This window comes from Protomyctophum parallelum, assembly GCF_964188405.1.
Source record: "Protomyctophum parallelum genome assembly, chromosome: 10".
Lineage (NCBI taxonomy): Eukaryota > Metazoa > Chordata > Actinopteri > Myctophiformes > Myctophidae > Protomyctophum > Protomyctophum parallelum.
Window position 1 is genome coordinate 28603410 of NC_139704.1, and position 18855 is coordinate 28622264.

General features: G+C 42.8%; 1 protein-coding gene across 9 annotated transcripts in view; it reads left to right on the forward strand.

The window, feature by feature from the left end:
• The first annotated feature begins 739 nt into the window (after positions 1-739).
• The window catches only part of xpo1b (exportin 1 b), a 34649-nt gene continuing 16533 nt past the window's right edge, over positions 740-18855 (forward strand). Inside the window, exons 1-12 of one of the 9 annotated variants that reach the window (XM_083775729.1) lie at positions 740-1091; positions 2816-2947; positions 4264-4365; positions 7337-7409; positions 10107-10168; positions 11355-11399; positions 12678-12859; positions 14686-14734; positions 15059-15178; positions 15581-15709; positions 16479-16637; positions 17684-17881. In XM_083775729.1, the coding sequence (XP_083631855.1) occupies positions 2822-2947; positions 4264-4365; positions 7337-7409; positions 10107-10168; positions 11355-11399; positions 12678-12859; positions 14686-14734; positions 15059-15178; positions 15581-15709; positions 16479-16637; positions 17684-17881 (1245 nt within the window). In that variant the 5' untranslated portion in view covers positions 740-1091; positions 2816-2821. The other 8 variants (XM_083775736.1, XM_083775734.1, XM_083775737.1 and 5 more) reach the window with 8 other exon arrangements.

Here is an 18855-nt window from a genome sequence, read left to right on the forward strand (position 1 = left end):
ATGCGATGTTACACCAAAGTGACAACTGCCACGCCGCAATGTGCTGATGTCCGACTGTCTGTATACTTTATTTAACATTATATGGACACCAATTCTACTTGCAGGTCGTTTTTCTAACCTCGTGCGTTCATGATCATAACCACTCCCACTCGTGGCTGGTGGAAAATTACCAGCTTACAAGCGCAACAGGCAAAAAGCAAATGCTTAAGTTTGCATTATTGTTTGTATCTTTAAATGCTGCACACACAACAACGTGGCTTATTTCGCGTTAACATTTTACCACCATAAACCAATATAAATGCAATACATTCAAAATGTGCAAAAACACGAATGTGTCTGACTGTCTGTAATAAAGTGCATTAAAGTGTAATTACATTGTTGTGTTATGTACATTCATCAATAATGGAACATTTTAGCATGGATAGCGCCATTGCATTTATTATGAGCTTTAAAGGAGCAGCAAGCAACGGTGTAGCGGGCTATTCTATCTGTTCACTTCACTGGAGTCACCGAAGTCCATTCTCTGCACGGGAGTCTGCCCTCTTTTTTTCCACGGGCGGAGTAGTCGCGTGGGCGCTTGAGCGAATTGAAATTAATTGACAGCCGAATTATCCAATGGGACCCCGATGCGGAAGTAAACAGCGAACGCGGAGCCAATCGCGCCCCAGGGTGGGCGTGACTCCAGTCCAAACTTTACGCGGCGCCATCGGCTGAAAACTAAACCGAGATGGAATCTCCCAGTCTGAACCGGTTTCAACCGGTTACGAGTTAGTTGCTTGAGAGAGGAGAGGAGGCGCAGGCACAGCCATCTCTCTATTCCGCCCGCTGCAAAATTACTTCATTAAAGAATTAATTTTGTGAATCAAGGTTTATTTTATTTCGAAAAATGTATCGGAGTGACATAGTCCTGAGCTTGCCGTGGTAACAGTTTTGGAATCCACATCACTGGTCCTTATCAACCAGTCATCACTCAATACTGGAATTGGAGCACTAGTCACCGTTGCAGAGATATTAGGACATTTTCTAATCTACAGTGATACAGTTTATCACTAGATCTGGTAGCTTCTTGGGGCAAAAGCCTTGGACTTTAGGTAGGTAACTGGGGTTGCAACACGAATCAACCATGCTGTAATTGTTTTGACTTTGGTTTAACGGGGTTCACAAGTAACTAAGTTTGATTAAAGTAGGCTAAGTAACAAATACTGTTTCATCTTACTTAGAATTATATTGTTGATGCAGCGTCAGCAGCATCAATCAATGGCCTTGAGCGAATGGCTAACGATAACGTTAACAACACTGCTAGCTAGCACACAGCGCCATCGTAACGTTGGCTACACTTTTAAAGGATTAGGCGAAGCACTTGTCAGGAGAGAGAGTGTAACGCTGTCTAAATACACAACTCTGCGACGCTGCACCTTCAAAGCGTACGTGGTCCTGCTGATGAATGGAAATCCAACGCTGTGTTGCAAATCCGTGCCTCTTCGTCCCCCTGTGCAAAATCACGGGCTGGCTGCATGTGTGTGTGTGTTGATAGCGGATGTCAAGTTGGTGGTGTTGCTGGGTGCTCTGCGTCAGATAATCTTTCAACTTTATGATTTCCAGTACAGTCTCGAGAAGTGTTGCAATGGGATATAAAATAACTAAACTGTGATGCATCATGTACCGTGTCGGCGTGTCCATGGATAGTTTTATTCTGAGCAATCGTATGATCGAGAAGTTTTTTATTTTTGTAATGGCACTTGTGCATTTTGTTTTGGTAGATGATGCGTATATTGTCAATGTTTTTTTTTTAAGTTCTCCTCCGCCTTCTTGGTGGGAGTGGTTGGAGCGTTGCCTGGTTGCCAAGGTGATCAGCGAGGAAGGACCACTGTTGAACTGGCGTTGTTGCTGGGAAGTTGGAACGTTATTAACATAACAAAACAAGATGCATTGCGACGGGGAAATTACACGAATTGTTTGCTAATCTCTAGGTAGTCAGGATTCTAGTCGGCATTAAAGTGTTGTACTGTGTTTATATTTAACTTAACGGGTAATATTTAAGGTTGTTGAAATGTGTATGAACTACAATGGTGTCTGCTCATTGTTTTAGTTTGTTTATATTCAGTTAATGTGTGACCACACCAGCCTACTTGTGGTCACATTTTGAGAGGAGTGCACGGATGTTTGCGGATGTAAACAATGTGACGTGACGTAGCCCTGCCCGGCACGTGGTTGCGTTCACGTTAAACGACATTGGTCGTGTGTTGTGTGTGTGTGTGTGTGTGTGTGTGTGTGTGTCTGTGTGGGGGTGGGGGGGGGGGGGGTGAAACCACCTTAATTAACGATACCACGTATCATTACTATGTGTATCATATCGGTACTACTTGTGGTGGTGTTTGGTTTGTTTAATTAAAGGGACATTGTAATTGGCACTGTGTGTACATAATATATATAACTGTTGTGGTGGTGGTGGGGTAGTAGTAGCCTAGTAATACTACATTGAGTATTATATTTTTTGTCATTGCAACAGCAGACCCGGCTGGTTCCAAGTCCCAACATCACATGATTGATCAAAGTAAACAGTCTCAACCACAGCTCTCTTGCATTTGTTTTGGCTTATTTTGAACACTGTTGGGTTTGTGACAACACAGCCATAACTAATTAGAATAACAGGAGGGTCGGTGATGTAGGAAGGGGGGGGCACAGAGTGCAAGGTTTGAACTAAGGTAGTCAGCTGTTTGGAATTGTGCACCGTCCTAAACACGCAGTTCACATGACTTTGCCTGTTGAATGTTTCCTGCTATCATAACCCCCGTCCCTCCCCCTGTCCTTGCAGAGCTCTATGCCAGCAATTATGACAATGTTAGCAGACCATGCAGCGCAACAGCTGCTGGACTTCAACCAGAAACTGGATATCAACCTGCTGGATAATGTGGTGAACTGTGTGTATCATGGGGTGGGACCACAGGTAGGTAGAGCACGATTGATAATTGAGGTCATAATTTTGTGATCGAAGTTATAAATGTCATAATAAGAGTGGAATCTTAGGACATTGGCAAAGAAAAAAAAAACCCTGCACACAGGATTCAACCACTCAATGTAAGGATGTGCAATAGTTCAGCTCTTTTTTGGTCACATTTTAAGCAGCAAATGTTGTCTGGCAGCAGTGACACATTGACTGAGCAGCTTTAATTAAAAAAAAAAAAAGTCTTCTATTTGGATGTTTGACAGTAAAACCGGCAACACAAATAATTACTTTTAAAGGAGCATTCGGGTGATTTGGGTGATTTGGAAAACCCCCCGGTAACAAGATCACTGATCGCTGCCCGCACAGAATACAAGACTCTGATGCTGGCTTTCAAAGCAACCAAAGGCATGGCTCCCCCATATCTCACAAGTATGATCGTACCCTACAAACCCTCTCGCGCACTCAGATCAGCCAACGCAGGGAAGCTGGAGGTACTTTCACTAAAAACGCTGGGACAACGCTCCACACGTCCCAAACTCTTTTCCCTTCTGGCTCCAAAACTATGGGATGCACTTCCCATCACAGTCAGAACTGCAGCCTCACTCCCAATCTTCCGCCGTAGTCTGAAAACCCACCTCTTCAGACTCCACCATGGCCCGTAGCACTTGCCCTAGCCTAGCCCCTTAGATAGCACTTTATGTAGACTTGGATAGTATTTTAAACTGACTTATAGCTTGTTACGTAGACAGCACTAGAGTTGCATTTTATGTAGTCATAGCATTTTATAGTACACATGTATAATATATAATATAGTATAGTATGTATAGTTTACATAGATACTCCACTGTTACGTTTTTATATATGTGATGTATGCCATGCTTTTTGTTATTGCTTAATGTAAATCGCTCTGGATTAAGAGTGTCTGCTAAATGCCTAAATTGTAAATTGATGTGCACATGCACGCACTACAGTGGGGGGACACGCAACAGGCCAAAAACACGCACACCAAGTCCTGCCACCGTTTCGATCATGATTGGAGGAAGGCCCCTCTCTATCCTGATTGGATGAAGGCTGGGCCACCTAGCCAAAAACGAAACCTACCTTTTTTTTGACCCCAGGGGTTAACTGGGGACAGGGAGGAACTCCTTATAGTCAGCACACTCTATAGTAAGGAGGATTATCACAACAAAAGTGATATTTGAATTAAGTGAAATCACTGAATATACCTTTTAATTTCTAAAATGTTATTGTTGTATGAACTGTCCTGTACTTTGTTCTGTGCCTTAAATCTGACAATATATCGCCCTGCTTTACAGCAAAGAATGGCACAAGAGGTGCTGACACACTTGAAAGAGCACCCAGATGCCTGGACGAGAGTGGACACCATACTGGAGTTCTCCCAGAACATGAACACCAAAGTAAGCCAGCTCCATTCCCATATGACAATCTGTGCTTTGAGGAAGTGCTGCATACTCTTGTATTACTATGTAGACACAATTCTTCACACTATGACATGGCATTTTCTTGTGAAACCTGCTTCACACCACTGCCAGTGATGCGAGCGAACAATTAAATCTCATTCGAGAATACATGTTTTTCAATGACTCTCCTGACGTACCACGAGCGTGCAGTGACGTCGTCCACCCCTCCTATATTCGCTTGCAGAGTCTCTATTTGAGCAAGGTTCCGCGGCCCCAAACACTTTTATTGGTTGAGATCTTCACGCTACTATTTATTTGTTATTTAATTGGCAACGCTCCATATTAGGACAGTGTTTTGCGTGATATCGCCGTCGGAACGCTCGCTCCTTGCCTGTGCAGATGAGGTGTCATGCAGTAAATGCAGTGGTTTCTTTGATCGAAGGTGCCATGTGCAAGAGTGTGCGTGTAAACTGACTGGAACTTAAACCCCTAATCCTGGTGGTGTTAGTTTATTGCTCATTGCGCCCATTAAAATAAACATGACTGTACTCTCCCTTTTTCACAAATGCTGATGCCTGAATGGATCTGAATCTGTCGGAGTGACAGTGGACTTTGCCTATTAACTCCTGGTGGTGCTGACTACAATAAACTCAGACAGACGTCTTAATTATTCTGCCCTGTTTGAGTCTGGGTGGGAATTCTTTATGCCATTTCTGCCCATCATTCATACGCATAAGGAATACAGAAAAACACCATAATACACCGCCCAGCACCTTTTTAAGTGGAACCTGAATTTGAACTTTTTGAAGTTGAATAAATTTCAATTTGGATATTTAAAGACAGGCCTGTAGCAATGATCAAGGCTTCAGTTCTCTTCTTTCTTTCATGTGTTATCCCTGATGTCCTCAGTTGAGCGTCCTTTCCTCTGTCCGCAGTTAAAATATTCACTGTGCCGTGCTTGCCGTTTATACAGCTGATGAAACAGACTGCTTGCATACTGAAAGCCCAGTGATCGTGTGTTCAACAGTAGTCAGGAAGGGGGGTTCACCACTCTATTAACAAAACAAAAAGAATATGTCATTAGAATGGCAAAGCCACTCAGGCCAGGGCAGTTAAGTGGAGTCTCATCCAGTAGCCTAATATAATGTGCCATCATGGAAAGTGTTGCTATGTACTTCATCACAAATAATGAAAGTGTAATGCATCTAAATCTTCCTCAGAGTGATGGTAACATTTGCCTCTTCTTTTTTTCTTTTGCTTTCCTGTAAGATTGCTCTTAACACTGACATTCATTACTAATGTCTGAGTTGATCTATCAACAGTATCTATTATAGTTTCAAATTCATTTCTTGGTAAAAAATGAGGGCTTTAGAGGAAAAGAGAGGAAACCTAAAAGGTAAACACCTCTTGAATTATGCATTCACTTTTCTTTTCTCCATTTTTAAGTGCATACTTTAAAAGCACTTTCCAGAACATTTGGCCTTTTTATTTAATCGATAAGTTGCTAAATATGTAAATTTAATTCATGTGATGAATTCAAGCTGCTGACTTTATTTGATATTAATCACGATGTTCCATTATGTTTATGGCTTGTAATAGGAAGAAAAGAGATGTGTCACCCTGTGCATCTTGACACAGCTAGGCTTTGACGGCAGGCCTCCACAAGGTCTACCCCTTTTTTAAATTCCCTTTGACTGAATTCTGTTCATCCGTTTCTATTGCATCTTATTCCATTGGACAAGAGGGAGGGCGCAGGCTGCAGTCAGTGGGCTCCATTGTAGAGAGAGACTGTCTATTTTCGACTCTAATTTCACCTGTAGGGATCATGGCTCCGCCTACCTAACCCTCCACTCCCCTTCTTTTTGTAGTGTATCTGCCACCCTGTACCTCTTCTCTCTGATCCTCTCAAGGCTTCCCCTAAGACCTGTTTAAGGTTATGCTTTTGGCAGCAAGAACAAGTTAGTTGCTAGGCCTTTTTGGCAATTGCCCTGTCAATTGCTTGTCTCTTCTTTCCTTTTCTTTTTATTTATAATTTTTTTGTTTATGTTTTTGCGCACGGTGTGTGTGTCAAAAGGCGAAAATAAGTTCTGAAATGGTTTGCTAAGGCAATGAGTGACACCTGTTGTTGGTGTGCAGTCAGTGTGCCTTCATTCCGCCTTGAATCCTCCTACCATTCATCGTCTGCAACACATTATTGATCCTCCCCTCCCCATCCCCTAGCTTTAATAACACCCTCTAATGCACCTCATTTTTTTTTTTTTTAAACCATCGTTCTTTTGAACCGATGATCCCTACAGCTGAAACACAAGTCATTCGACAATAACAATAGATCAATAAGATCACTAACTTAAAAAACAAGTTATTTTGGTTTTTCATGCTTGTTTGTAGAGCTCCCAGGAATTAACCCAAGGACTTAAAAAAAACCTGTGGTTGGTCTTGCTGTTCTTTGAGAGACACACCAGGGGAAGGGGCAGTAGCTCCTAACATCATTTTAGCTCTGACCTTTGTTGTTGTGGCGGAATTCGCTGGATCATAATGTGTATTTGAGTATTATGAAAATTTAGTCCGATGTTTCTACCAAGCCTGCTAAAGGGAACATCTATACTGTAAGCAGGTTAGCTGGTTTGTTTATTTCTCTGCTGTCATTTCCATTCTGGTGTGATGCTGAAAGAAACAGCAGGACTTCTGCAGTATTTTTCAGCTTAATATCACTTGTAGAGACTAGAGAGATGTGCAAAGGGACAAAAAGCCATTGTTTTGCCTAGTACAAATTTTGCATGAAATATCGACTCAGTCCGTTTGAATTACATATAAAAATGACAAAGTTAACTCAAACACTTTTATCAGAACAAAGTGATTTTCTTTAGTTTAGCTTTTGGTTTGTATGATGGAAATACACAATGCTTATCATTCATTATTGTCTTGGTGGTGCCTGACCCTAATGCTCCTCTCTCCTTGTACATTACAGTACTATGCTCTTCAGATTCTGGAAACCGTTATTAAAACAAGATGGAAGATTCTGCCGCGGAATCAATGTGAAGGTAGGATCACTATTTCTTCGTTTGTCCCCTTCACGGTCTGTCCGCGTATTCATATGTAGTACAAGATGCCTTTGTGGTTTACGTTGTGGCAGTGATGCAACTCTGTCCTTAAAAAACTGTCATGACGTGCGGTTGCCAAGTTGAGCAGTATTCCCTCACTAAGCACGCCGGTTTGTTTTCTGCCCGACTGGCTCCCACTGACTGCTACAGAATGGCTGGATTCTGCACTGTGGCAGTTTTTTCTAAGGGGAGAGGAAACGACAAAAACATGTCAACACTGTGATTTCAAAGCTCTCTGTTGCACTGCATCTGTGGAGAGGAACTCTGTTCTTTTTTACAATTTTATTTATACATTTTCAGGTTTAAAGACAAGACATATTTTACAAACATTCACATCACATACACAAATACACACAAACCCTTCCCACCCCCCCCATTCAAAGGAAAGAAAAAGAAAAAAAAGGAAAAAAAATAATACACTTGCACAGAAACAAAAACAAAACATACACAAATGAAAATAATACTATACAATAGAACTCTGTTCTTTTAAGTTGTCCTGTTTTCTCTTGGTTTACAGAGCTTGCTTTGTCAGGTCAAAGCAAATGTAGAAAATTGTTGTCGTGAAATACTTCCATGATAACAAACAGTGATTTACCTACATTTTCTTCCAGAGTAGACTAAAAGAGAATCCAGCTTTTGGATAGATTTGTGGTGTAGTTGAAGACCATGCTCAGTGCATAGCAGTACACGGTTCTACTGTGTATGCCGTGTGATGTAAGGTGAATGATAATTGGTCACTGTCAGAGTTATTCTTACTGCTGCTAACCAGTCATATAAAAACTCTTACATCTTTCCAATTAAAGAGTTTGTCCTTTGTTGCCACCTGCTGTTTAAGGTTTACATTTCTGTTTAGGGTTTACAACAGAAAGACACATTTCAACAAAAAAATAGCCTCACAGTATTTGTTATTGATCTAAGACTTACTCACTTCTGACCGTAGATGCCTGACTTTTGTTCAAGTGGCAAACCCAGGGCAGGGCGACTGGCAAGTATGTTTTTTACCTTATGTACTCAGAGAGAGCCTTGCTTCCGGCTCCGCCCGCTACACCCAAGCACATCAGATATTTCACAGAGTGTCAGAGTGAATGTACAGGACTAGAACGAGAACTTAGTTGAACCTGTTTTAAAGGTGCTCTTCAAACACTCATCTGCTTGACTTTTCGGTTTGAAAACAATTGACCATTTAATTTGACATCCAATGAGCTCAGCTGAGATTCTGTGGCAGCTTTAAAGGCCAGGTGGTTGCACCACCAGAACGTAAGTTCTGTCTTAAGTTGTGGAGTAAAGTCCTTACTAGAGGCTTAGTAACTACTAGTTAGTTTGTAACTAGTGGCTTACTAAAGTGTGTTGCACCACGACTGTTTAAGGCATAACGTAACTAGTAGTGCCTAGACTAAAATAATGTGTAGTCGTATAAAATGACGTCATAGCTCCCGGATCCAATGAAAACGAGCGGTTTCCACTAGGAAGTAAACGTTATCTTGTCAATGTATGTATTTATGTATTGTCAATGTACACGCATTTATCAGATGTTGATATTTTATGCGTGTGACATCATCGTACCTGGAAGTTATGCGGGAACACCCACTGACTGAGTGGCAAAAAACTACTTTCTGGCCATGACAGCCCATTCATCCAAACATAAAAGTCCTGTCTGATTTCATTAAACAATGTTAGACTCACCAACATTGCAGCTCAACGAAAAGCTTGAATTATCCTCTTTCTATCTGCAAAGTTTTTGTTTCATGAAAATCCACCATAGAAACGTTATGAGCTACTTTCTGTCAAGAAATGCCCTGCATTTGTTTATAAGTGTCAGAATTTGGAAGTGCTTGTTTTCAATAACACAGCATTTTCCTGCCTCCTGAATTATGTGACATTTAGAAACAGGTGGTACGCAGGACGGTTGAGTGATATCCAACGAGCGCTTCCAAACTCTCAATGTTTTGCCACTCAGTCTAGATGAGGGGGGCGTGTCCTGATGGGAAAATCATACATGTGCATACTCTCACATTTGTAAATTATTGACATCCATATGAATATATTTTACTGACTAAATGTTCTTTAAATGTATATCAATTAACAGTTAATTTGGAACATATACATATACAGATGTAAATATAAGGGGCCCCCCTTATTTTTACATCTGTATATGTATATGTTCCATGAAAGATGTGTACACCACTCTGGTGCATTGTCCAATAACCCAAAGCAAGGAGGCCCGCTCTAAATAAATAAAAGTAAATTGTCGATGAAATCAACCCGGTCAGCCACGATAACAAAGTTAGACTGCTCCTAGGACTTGCTGGCACATGGTTTGCGTAAATATTTAGTTGTTACTTAGAGATACGTTATAACTAATTTGTGTGGTGCAACAGCTTAAATTTTAATAATGCATAAGTCTTGACGTAAAGGCCATTTACGCAATTACTAGGCTACGTTTGAACTTAGTGCGAGGTGGTGCAACCTGGGACCGGGTAGGCAGATTCAGCTAGTTTGGAGCCAGTTGAATTGGTTTTGGATCACTGAGTAACCTGCCCCAGGCAGCTCACCATGTCAGGTTGTGTTATTTAAGTGTCTTCTCATCACAGGCATACAAATAATTCTCATGTTGCCTTTAATTTTTTCTGTTTGTAGGAATTAAAAAGTATGTTGTCGGTCTCATTATCAAGACATCATCAGATGCATCAAATGTGGAGGTGAGTCTGTCTGTTTGCTTAATAATTAACTGCCTTAAAAAAATTAGATGATGGGATGATGTGGAGTATATCAACATTTTATGCCAGCAGAAAAAGTTTTTACTCTATAATTTCCAGCAGAATTCCGGGAGTGTTAATGGTGTCATATCGGGAATTGTGACCATCTATCTATCTATCTGTCTATCTGTCTATCTGTCTATGTCTATGTCTATGTCTATGTCTATGTCTATGTCTATGTCTATGTCTATGTCTATCTATCTATCTATCTATCTATCTATCTATCTATCTATCTATCTATCTATCTATCTATCTATCTATCTATCTATCTATCTATCTGTCTATCTATCTATCTATCTATCTATCTATCTATCTATCTATCTATCTATCTATCTATCAATCATTGCACTCAAGTCTCTTGTCTGTCTGTGTGTACTGTTGTAATCCACGTAACTCGAGAACCGTTCGCTCAACCGACTTCAGGCCCTGTCCAGGCCTCTGCCCGGGCTCTGGACAGGGCCCCTGCCCGGGGTCCATATATGGAGCTGGCCCGGAGCTGGCCTGGTCTGACATCATTCTGACATCTGCATAGACTCCATATTTGGGCATGCCTGACAAAGAACTCCATATATGGGCATAAAAGGGACACAGACATGTGTAGGTGTAGGGTATGCATTTCCAACTTGCATCGTTCCAAATAGGCCAGTGTCCAACGAGCGGGGCCAAAAAAAGCATAGACTCCACATGGCATGACATTTTTCACCGTGATTGCTCCTGCTTCAATTGATTTATTTTACTGGTTGTTCAGGATAAATTATAAAGGAACTTAAATGTAGATGTTTATAATGATGTATTGTTTTTACTGTATTTGTGAATTGTAACCTCGGCTACATTGAAAATGAGGGCTTGCCCTCAATTGTATTTCCGAGTATAAATAAAGGTGATGATGATGATGAAGAACTCCATATATATGATGCAGACATAATAACTGGGGGCATTCATTTCCAACTTGCATCGTTCCAACTTCCAAGTAGGCCTTACCCCACAGGCACCGCCCTAGTTTTGACTAAAATGTGTAAAAATGTCTAAAGATATTTGTTGTAAAACTTTGTCAGGGTACAGATATAGGGAAATCGTGAGTTGCAAGATTTATTTCTAAGTTGGCTGTTTCTCCTTTTACTTACTTTAGAAAGAAAAGGTGTACATTGGGAAGCTGAACATGATCCTCGTCCAGGTAAGACTAACTTTTATGCCTTATAAGGCTTGTGTTCCAAATATGATGTATTGCTGTTTGTTAACATTATTGGAATTAATCTGGAATTAAAAGTTGAGCATGGCTGTGCGTACAGTAAGCATATCCTACTGTGCAGTGTAGTCAGTCAAGTCAGTTTTGATACCAATAATTAAAAACAGAAACCAAACCAGAAATAAAGTGACCCATAAAAATGTGTACGCGACCCACAAATGGGTCCCGACCCAGTGTTTGGGAACCAGTGGTCTAGTGAAGTCTACATAACCATAGGCATGAAAGCACACACCACACTAAGTACTACTCGGGCATAATAATAATAATAATGGATTTTATTTATAATGCACTTTACATTTGTAAGAATCTCAAAGTGCTACAGCAAATGAACACAAACAGAAGAAACATCACACCATTAAAAACATCTAAGAAAACTGGAACACATTTAAAACATAAGGGCAAGGCTATAAAAATGCTTTGTTAAAAAGGAAAGTCTTTAGTCCTCTCTTGAAAGTGCTCTCAGGTGGGCGGGGAGAGCGCTCCACAGTTCTGTGGCGCTCTCAGGTGGGCGGGGAGAGCGTTCCACAGATCTGTGGTGCTCTCAGGTGGGCGGGGAGAGCGCTCCACAGTTCTGTGGCGCTCTCAGGTGGGCGGGGAGAGCGTTCCACAGATCTGTGGTGCTCTCAGGTGGGCGGGGAGAGCGTTCCACAGATCTGTGGTGCTCTCAGGTGGGCGGGGAGAGCGCTCCACAGTTCTGTGGCGCTCTCAGGTGGGCGGGGAGAGCGTTCCACAGATCTGTGGTGCTCTCAGGTGGGCGGGGAGAGCGCTCCACAGTTCTGTGGCGCTCTCAGGTGGGCGGGGAGAGCGTTCCACAGATCTGTGGTGCTCTCAGGTGGGCGGGGAGAGCGTTCCACAGATCTGTGGTGCTCTCAGGTGGGCGGGGAGAGCGCTCCACAGTTCTGTGGCGCTCTCAGGTGGGCGGGGAGAGCGTTCCACAGTTCTGTGGCGCTCTCAGGTGGGCGGGGAGAGCGTTCCACAGTTCTGTGGCGCTCTCAGGTGGGCGGGGAGAGCGTTCCACAGTTCTGTGGCGCTCTCAGGTGGGCGGGGAGAGCGTTCCACAGTTCGGGGGGCGAGCGAGCAGAAGGCCCGGTGGTCACCCACGGTGCACAGGTTAGTCTTGATGGGTTTGAGTGCCTCTCAAGGCATGACTGTACTTGAACCCTATGACACAAGTGTTTTCCTTTCTTTCGCCCACCACCTCTGCAGATCCTGAAGCAGGAGTGGCCAAAGCACTGGCCCACGTTCATCAGTGACATCGTGGGGGCCAGTCGGACCAGCGAGAGCCTCTGTCAGAACAACATGATCATCCTCAAACTGCTCAGCGAGGAGGTCTTTGACTTCTCCAGTGGTCAGATGACCCAGGTCAAGGCCAAGCACCTCAAAGACAGGTCAGATAGAATGAGAAGTCATTTTGGTTTGAAGTAGCAATGGTCATTATAATGGTGATAATGATAACAGTTAAGATAATATCAATAGTAATCATACTAATTAAGGTTTCACCCTGATCTGAGCCCCCTTGATAAAAACTTAAAATTAAACTATGGCACTGCCCGTTGAGATTGTCGCAGTGCTTAGTGCAGTACCCATTATCATAGTACTTGGAGGCCACAGACAGACTTATATCCATCCTGCAGAGTTGTGCTGTAATTATCATTATCATAATATCAATAATCAATAATAATTGATGATGCATTTTTCTAACTTTTATATTTTTTCTAACGCATTTAATTAAAAAGCTACTGGACCTCTAGTATCAGTAGGGATGGAGCTCGTTATTTTCTATTGATCATTTAGTGAGCAGGCTTATCAAGCCGGGTTTTTATCGAGCCCACTATTGAGTATGTTTAAAAGTGTAATGTATATGTCAATTGTACGACGGTGTCACGCACCAAAAATAGCCAACCTACAAGCTCTGCTCGCACCGCGTTGTTGGCTTGTAGATCTGCTTTTTTCGGCAACGATAGACTGAGAAGAAGTCGCACATTGAATACGTCAGGGCTAGGCGACACTATTCATTCATTCGCAAGGGAGATATTGATATATATTAGATATAACTTTATTGGCAGGGAGTTTTAAGTTTCCCCAATCGTATTGTTATCAATTGGATTATAAATAATGGAAATGGAGAGCCGCTGCAGCAGCTGATGGCGCTGCCGTGCCGGTGTTGTTTCGACACAACCCGTCGCAGACATGCAAAAAGTATTACAACAATGATGACGCATCACACAACCATCTGTCCCGGCCTGTATAGTGGGGCCGTTATACCCGATAATAGGCTCGACAAGCCAAAAGTTTATTGTCTCCACCAGCCGAAGGCATGGGGAGAGTATGTTTTGCACTCCGTCCGTCCGTGTGTCCGTGTGTCCGTCCGTCCGTGACCAGCTAATCTCAGCCACCGTTAACCCGGTCGATGCCAAATTTTCCACACACACTCCCTGGATGCCAACCATGAACCTCTGCCCCAAACTTTCCAGAACGGCCTGTTATAGCGCCACCAGGAGGCCGCTTTGTGCAAAACAAGTTTTTTCACAGTACACCTACAGATTTTGTCCAAACATCACGCAAATTAGTACACAGTCTCTCTAGAGCCATTCAACGAAACGGGTCTTTCAGATTTCTCAGACTCCATCCTGATTGGTTAAGATTGGCTTCCAAAGTTCACAGGAGTGCTCAGTTTCAAACAAAATGCTGCAAATCATGAACACATCGCGTGATTTCCCTGAAATTGTGCACGCACATTCCCACTAGGCCGAGGACGAAATGCCACATGAACAATTTCAACTCAGCCTCAAGGTGGCGCTATAACTGGCCCAAAAGGGTTTTTACCTCTAACTGCACGGATCTGTGGATAACCTGGTGGAGACCTGTGCCCAGAAGGGCACTTTTTCTAGTTGATACTCAAGTCTCGATAAATTCAGAACAGGGTTTGTAATGTACCCGATTTTCGGGCTCCATCCCTAGTCAGTGTCAGAGACTTCCGTTTATTAGTACAATCCATGTCCAGAAAGTGATGTTTGTGCAGGGACAAGCTCATCTGTGCTTTGAGGTTTACAGACATCACATCATCACCCAGTTTCACACAGCCACATGAGCTTACACACGGATAATAAAATAACATTCATCAGGGGAGCTGTATTGTCTTCTGAAAGCAGATGCATTGCTTCTTAAATGTGCTGCTTTGGATAATGTGTCTGGGGATTTCCTTGTCTTTCAGCATGTGCAACGAATTCTCCCAGATATTCCAGCTCTGTCAGTTTGTAATGGTATGTGAATCCCATCTTTCTTCTCTCTCAAAACCTTAATTGATTGTACAGATCTTCATTGAGACTTCGGAATGTATGCCCGATGATTTGAAATGACATGTTGGACATGGACATCATAATATGGCAATGTCAAATACACCGTAGACATGGGGTATTTCTTTACACTATATCATTGTTCTCCTTAATGGTATTTACCAGTAGGGTCGAAATTGGCAAAGGTTTCCTTTAACAACATCAAATAGGCCTCAATTTTCATCATCTGACTTTTTCCTGGTTGTATTTGGCCATTAACTGTTCTGTCGTTGCGATTGGCTGAACCCTTAGGAGAATTCCCAGAATGCACCTCTGGTCCACGCCACTCTGGAGACCCTGTTACGGTTTCTCAACTGGATTCCATTGGGGTATATCTTCGAGACCAAACTCATCAGCACACTGGTGTACAAGGTGCACACACATACACACACACGCACGCACGCACGCACACTCTTGAATGTGACATGTTAGCTTAGACTGTATTAATCTACCGTAAAGTCTGAATTGCTGGTAATGTACTTTCATGGCTGAACCCAGCCCCAACTCACACAACTCACTTTATTTTATTAAATCTTTTATCCCACAATTTTTGCAACCCATTTTTTCACCCAGTGTCAATTATCTAATGTAATCTTGGGCGCTACACTTCCTCTGCCAACCTGGAGAGGACAGCAGACTGACCTCATGCTTCCTTCTATGCATGAAAAGTCCAAGCCGCTTTTTTTCACCTGACGGGGGAGTTTCCCCAGCCGGACGTAGCGTGTGGCACACATCTCTAACCTAATCACTGTTTCTGTCTCTTGCCTGCCTCAGTTCTTGAATGTGCCGATGTTCCGCAACGTGACACTAAAGTGCCTGACGGAGATCGCCGGCGTGAGCGTCAGCCAGTACGAGGAGCAGTTCGTCACCCTCTTCACCTTGACCATGTGTCAGCTCAAACAGGTGGGAGGGGGCATACACTACAGAGCTCAGTGGCAACCATGCTCATATGATCTCTGTCACATACATCAGAGCCGGATTTACCTTGCTGAGGTAAAAAATATAAATAATATATATATATTATTTCCCAATATTATTTGGGGGCCCCCCTAGTCGGGGGCCCCCGGGCTGCAGCCCACCCTAGCCCAACGGTAAGTCTGGCTCTGACACACATACAAAACAGAACATCAGATAAATGTTTTAAATTTGAATGACGCTAAAGGTGCCTCACTGGCCTTATAAAATTGTATGGTGCATTTATATAGCACCTTTATCCAAGTTTCTTTACATAGAGCATTCACCCATTCACACACACATTCATAGTTCATACACGGATGGCAGAGGAAACCATGCAAGGCACCAACCTGCTCATTAGGGGTTCAGCGTCTTGATTGATTAAACCGATGAACCCAGTTATGCAATCTTTGCCTGTAAAAGTAGCAGTTCACAAACATGAACTTCCCTCTATTTGTACTTGTTGGTAGCTGTTACCAGAGACATAATGGTCTCACGTTGACACTTGTCATCGCACCATGGCAACGCAGCACTGAACGACCAAAGACACTTATGACAAACCAATTATCGATGATGATACAGATGATAAACATGAAATGCAAACGTGTTTCTACTATGTTTCATCTCACTTAAAACAGGAACAATACACTCTTGATGAATGTAAAATGTAAACGTTCACTTTCAAACCCAGCTGCTGTCTGTGTATTTCTTTCTTTAGATGTTGCCCCTGAACACGAACATCCGTCTGGCCTATGCCAATGGCAAAGACGACGAACAGAACTTCATTCAGAACCTCAGTCTGTTCCTCTGCACCTTCCTCAAGGAGCACGGTCAGCTCATTGAGAAGAGACTCAACCTACGAGAGACGTTGATGGAGGTGAGAGGACAGGGTCATTGTTGTTCCACTTCTGTTCCAGAGAAAACCAGATTATGCAGGTGGTATCAGCTAATCAGGGTGGGTGTTTACAGAAAGTCATTACTACGTTTGTATTAAAGTTAACAAAGTTCTATTCATTTAATTAAAATCGGGTCAAGCAAGAGGCTTACTTGAGGGTTTATTTGTCCATTTTCTTGTTCTCTTGAATACTGTTCCACAACAGCTGTCCCCATCTAGCTACAGTAGTGACCCCAATAGATCACTCCGCTCTTTCTCTTTAGTTGGAAACAAAGACTGCTTCAGACATGTGCAGGATAGCGTATGGGGGGTTTAGTACTGAAACTTGGTGCCAGTATGAGACCGGTTCCGACGGGTCCGCTACCTACCAGACCAAATCACAATGTCAGTGCACTGCTTCATTTTTGTGCCACTTAATGGCTGAGCTATCAATTTGCCCCCTGGTGCTCCAAAATGGACATTACAGGCAACAGTATCACCGAACCACACTTAAGGGTGTCAGACTAGCAAACAACACTGCTTTGAAATGTCTCCTGCAATTAACAACACTATAACCGTGGGTCCGACCGACTCGACACCGGGCACTGCACTCTCTGTGGTGGTGTGGAACGTGTGTATCGTATTTGAAGTCGGTGGGGGCGAACGGTTCACGCGTTACGTGGATTACAGACGTACACACAAAGACTTGGTGCATTTATAGTTAGATAGTGTAACAGAAGATGGAAAGAATACGGTCTACTCTAGACTAGTATATCTAAACCTTTTGCGGTTGACTTAATGACTTGAGATGAATTGCGAGCACAATATTCTTAACGAGCAAGATTAGATGAGAAGAGATTTGATAGTACTTCATTGTCCTCCAGGGGGAAATTAAGGTGCTCAAGCAGCATGAAATATAATACATAGTATAATCTTAGCTATTATCCCTCTATCCCTCTTTATTTCTAAATTCACTGGATGATCATCTACAAAAGCAACATTGTCTCTCTCTCTCTCTCTCTCTCTCTCTCTCTCTCTATCTCTCTCAGGCTCTCCACTACATGCTGCTGGTGTCGGAGGTGGAAGAAACGGAGATCTTTAAAATCTGTCTGGAGTATTGGAACCACCTGGCAGCCGAGCTGTACAGAGAAAGCCCTTTCTCCACTTCCACCTCTCCTATGCTCTCTGGAAATCAGCACTTTGACGTGCCGCCCCGCAGACAGCTCTATCTGCCGGTCCTGTCCAAGGTATACTGCTCGTACAGTAATACGTTATTGTCTAATTTACAGATTGAAGGCAGCTGGATGTATGATTATAATATGCTTGCTATTGTTGTAGGGCCAATGTTTTGTCAGCAGTTGATGGGATTCCCAGCTAAGTCCTGCCCTATGCGGGAGCTAACTATTTCCGTAGACAACGCCCTGGTAACGTCTGTCCCAACAGCCATGAATCTTGGTGTTGTCCTGGACAGTCAGCGCTCGTTCAAAACTCGCATCACAGCTGTCACTCGATCCTGTAGGTTCACACTCTATAACATACGACGAATTAGACCGTTCCTCACCCAGGAATCTGCCCAGCTCCTAATCCAGACAACAGTCTTGTCAAAACTCGACTATTGTAACTCCCTCTTTACTGGCCTACCAGCATGTGCACTTAAGCCTCTCCAGCTGATCCAAAATGCCGCAGCTCGCTTGGTCTTCAACCAGCCAAAATTCTCACATGTCAAGTATGATCGAACCCTACAAACCCTCCCGCGCACTCAGATCAGCCAACGCAGGGAAGCTGGAAGTACCCTCACTAAAAACGCCGGGACAACGCTCCACACGTCCCAAACTCTTCTCCCTTCTGGCTCCAAAACTGTGGAATGCACTTCCCATTGCAGTCAGAACTTCAGCATCACTCCCAATCTTCCGCCGTAATCTGAAAACCTACCTTTTCAGACTCCATCATGGCCCATAGCACTTACCCCACCCCCTTAGATAGCATTTCTGTAGACTTAGATAGCATTTGATACAGACTTATAGCATGTTATGTAGACAGCACTATAATTGCATTGTATGTAGTCATAGCACGTCATAGTACATATGTATAGCATAGTAGTATACATGTATAGTGTATATGTATAGTTTAATTATATAGATATTCCACTGTATAGTTTCATTATATAGATATTCCACTGTTACCTTCTTAGCTTACGCATGTTTCATGATAAATGTTTTTA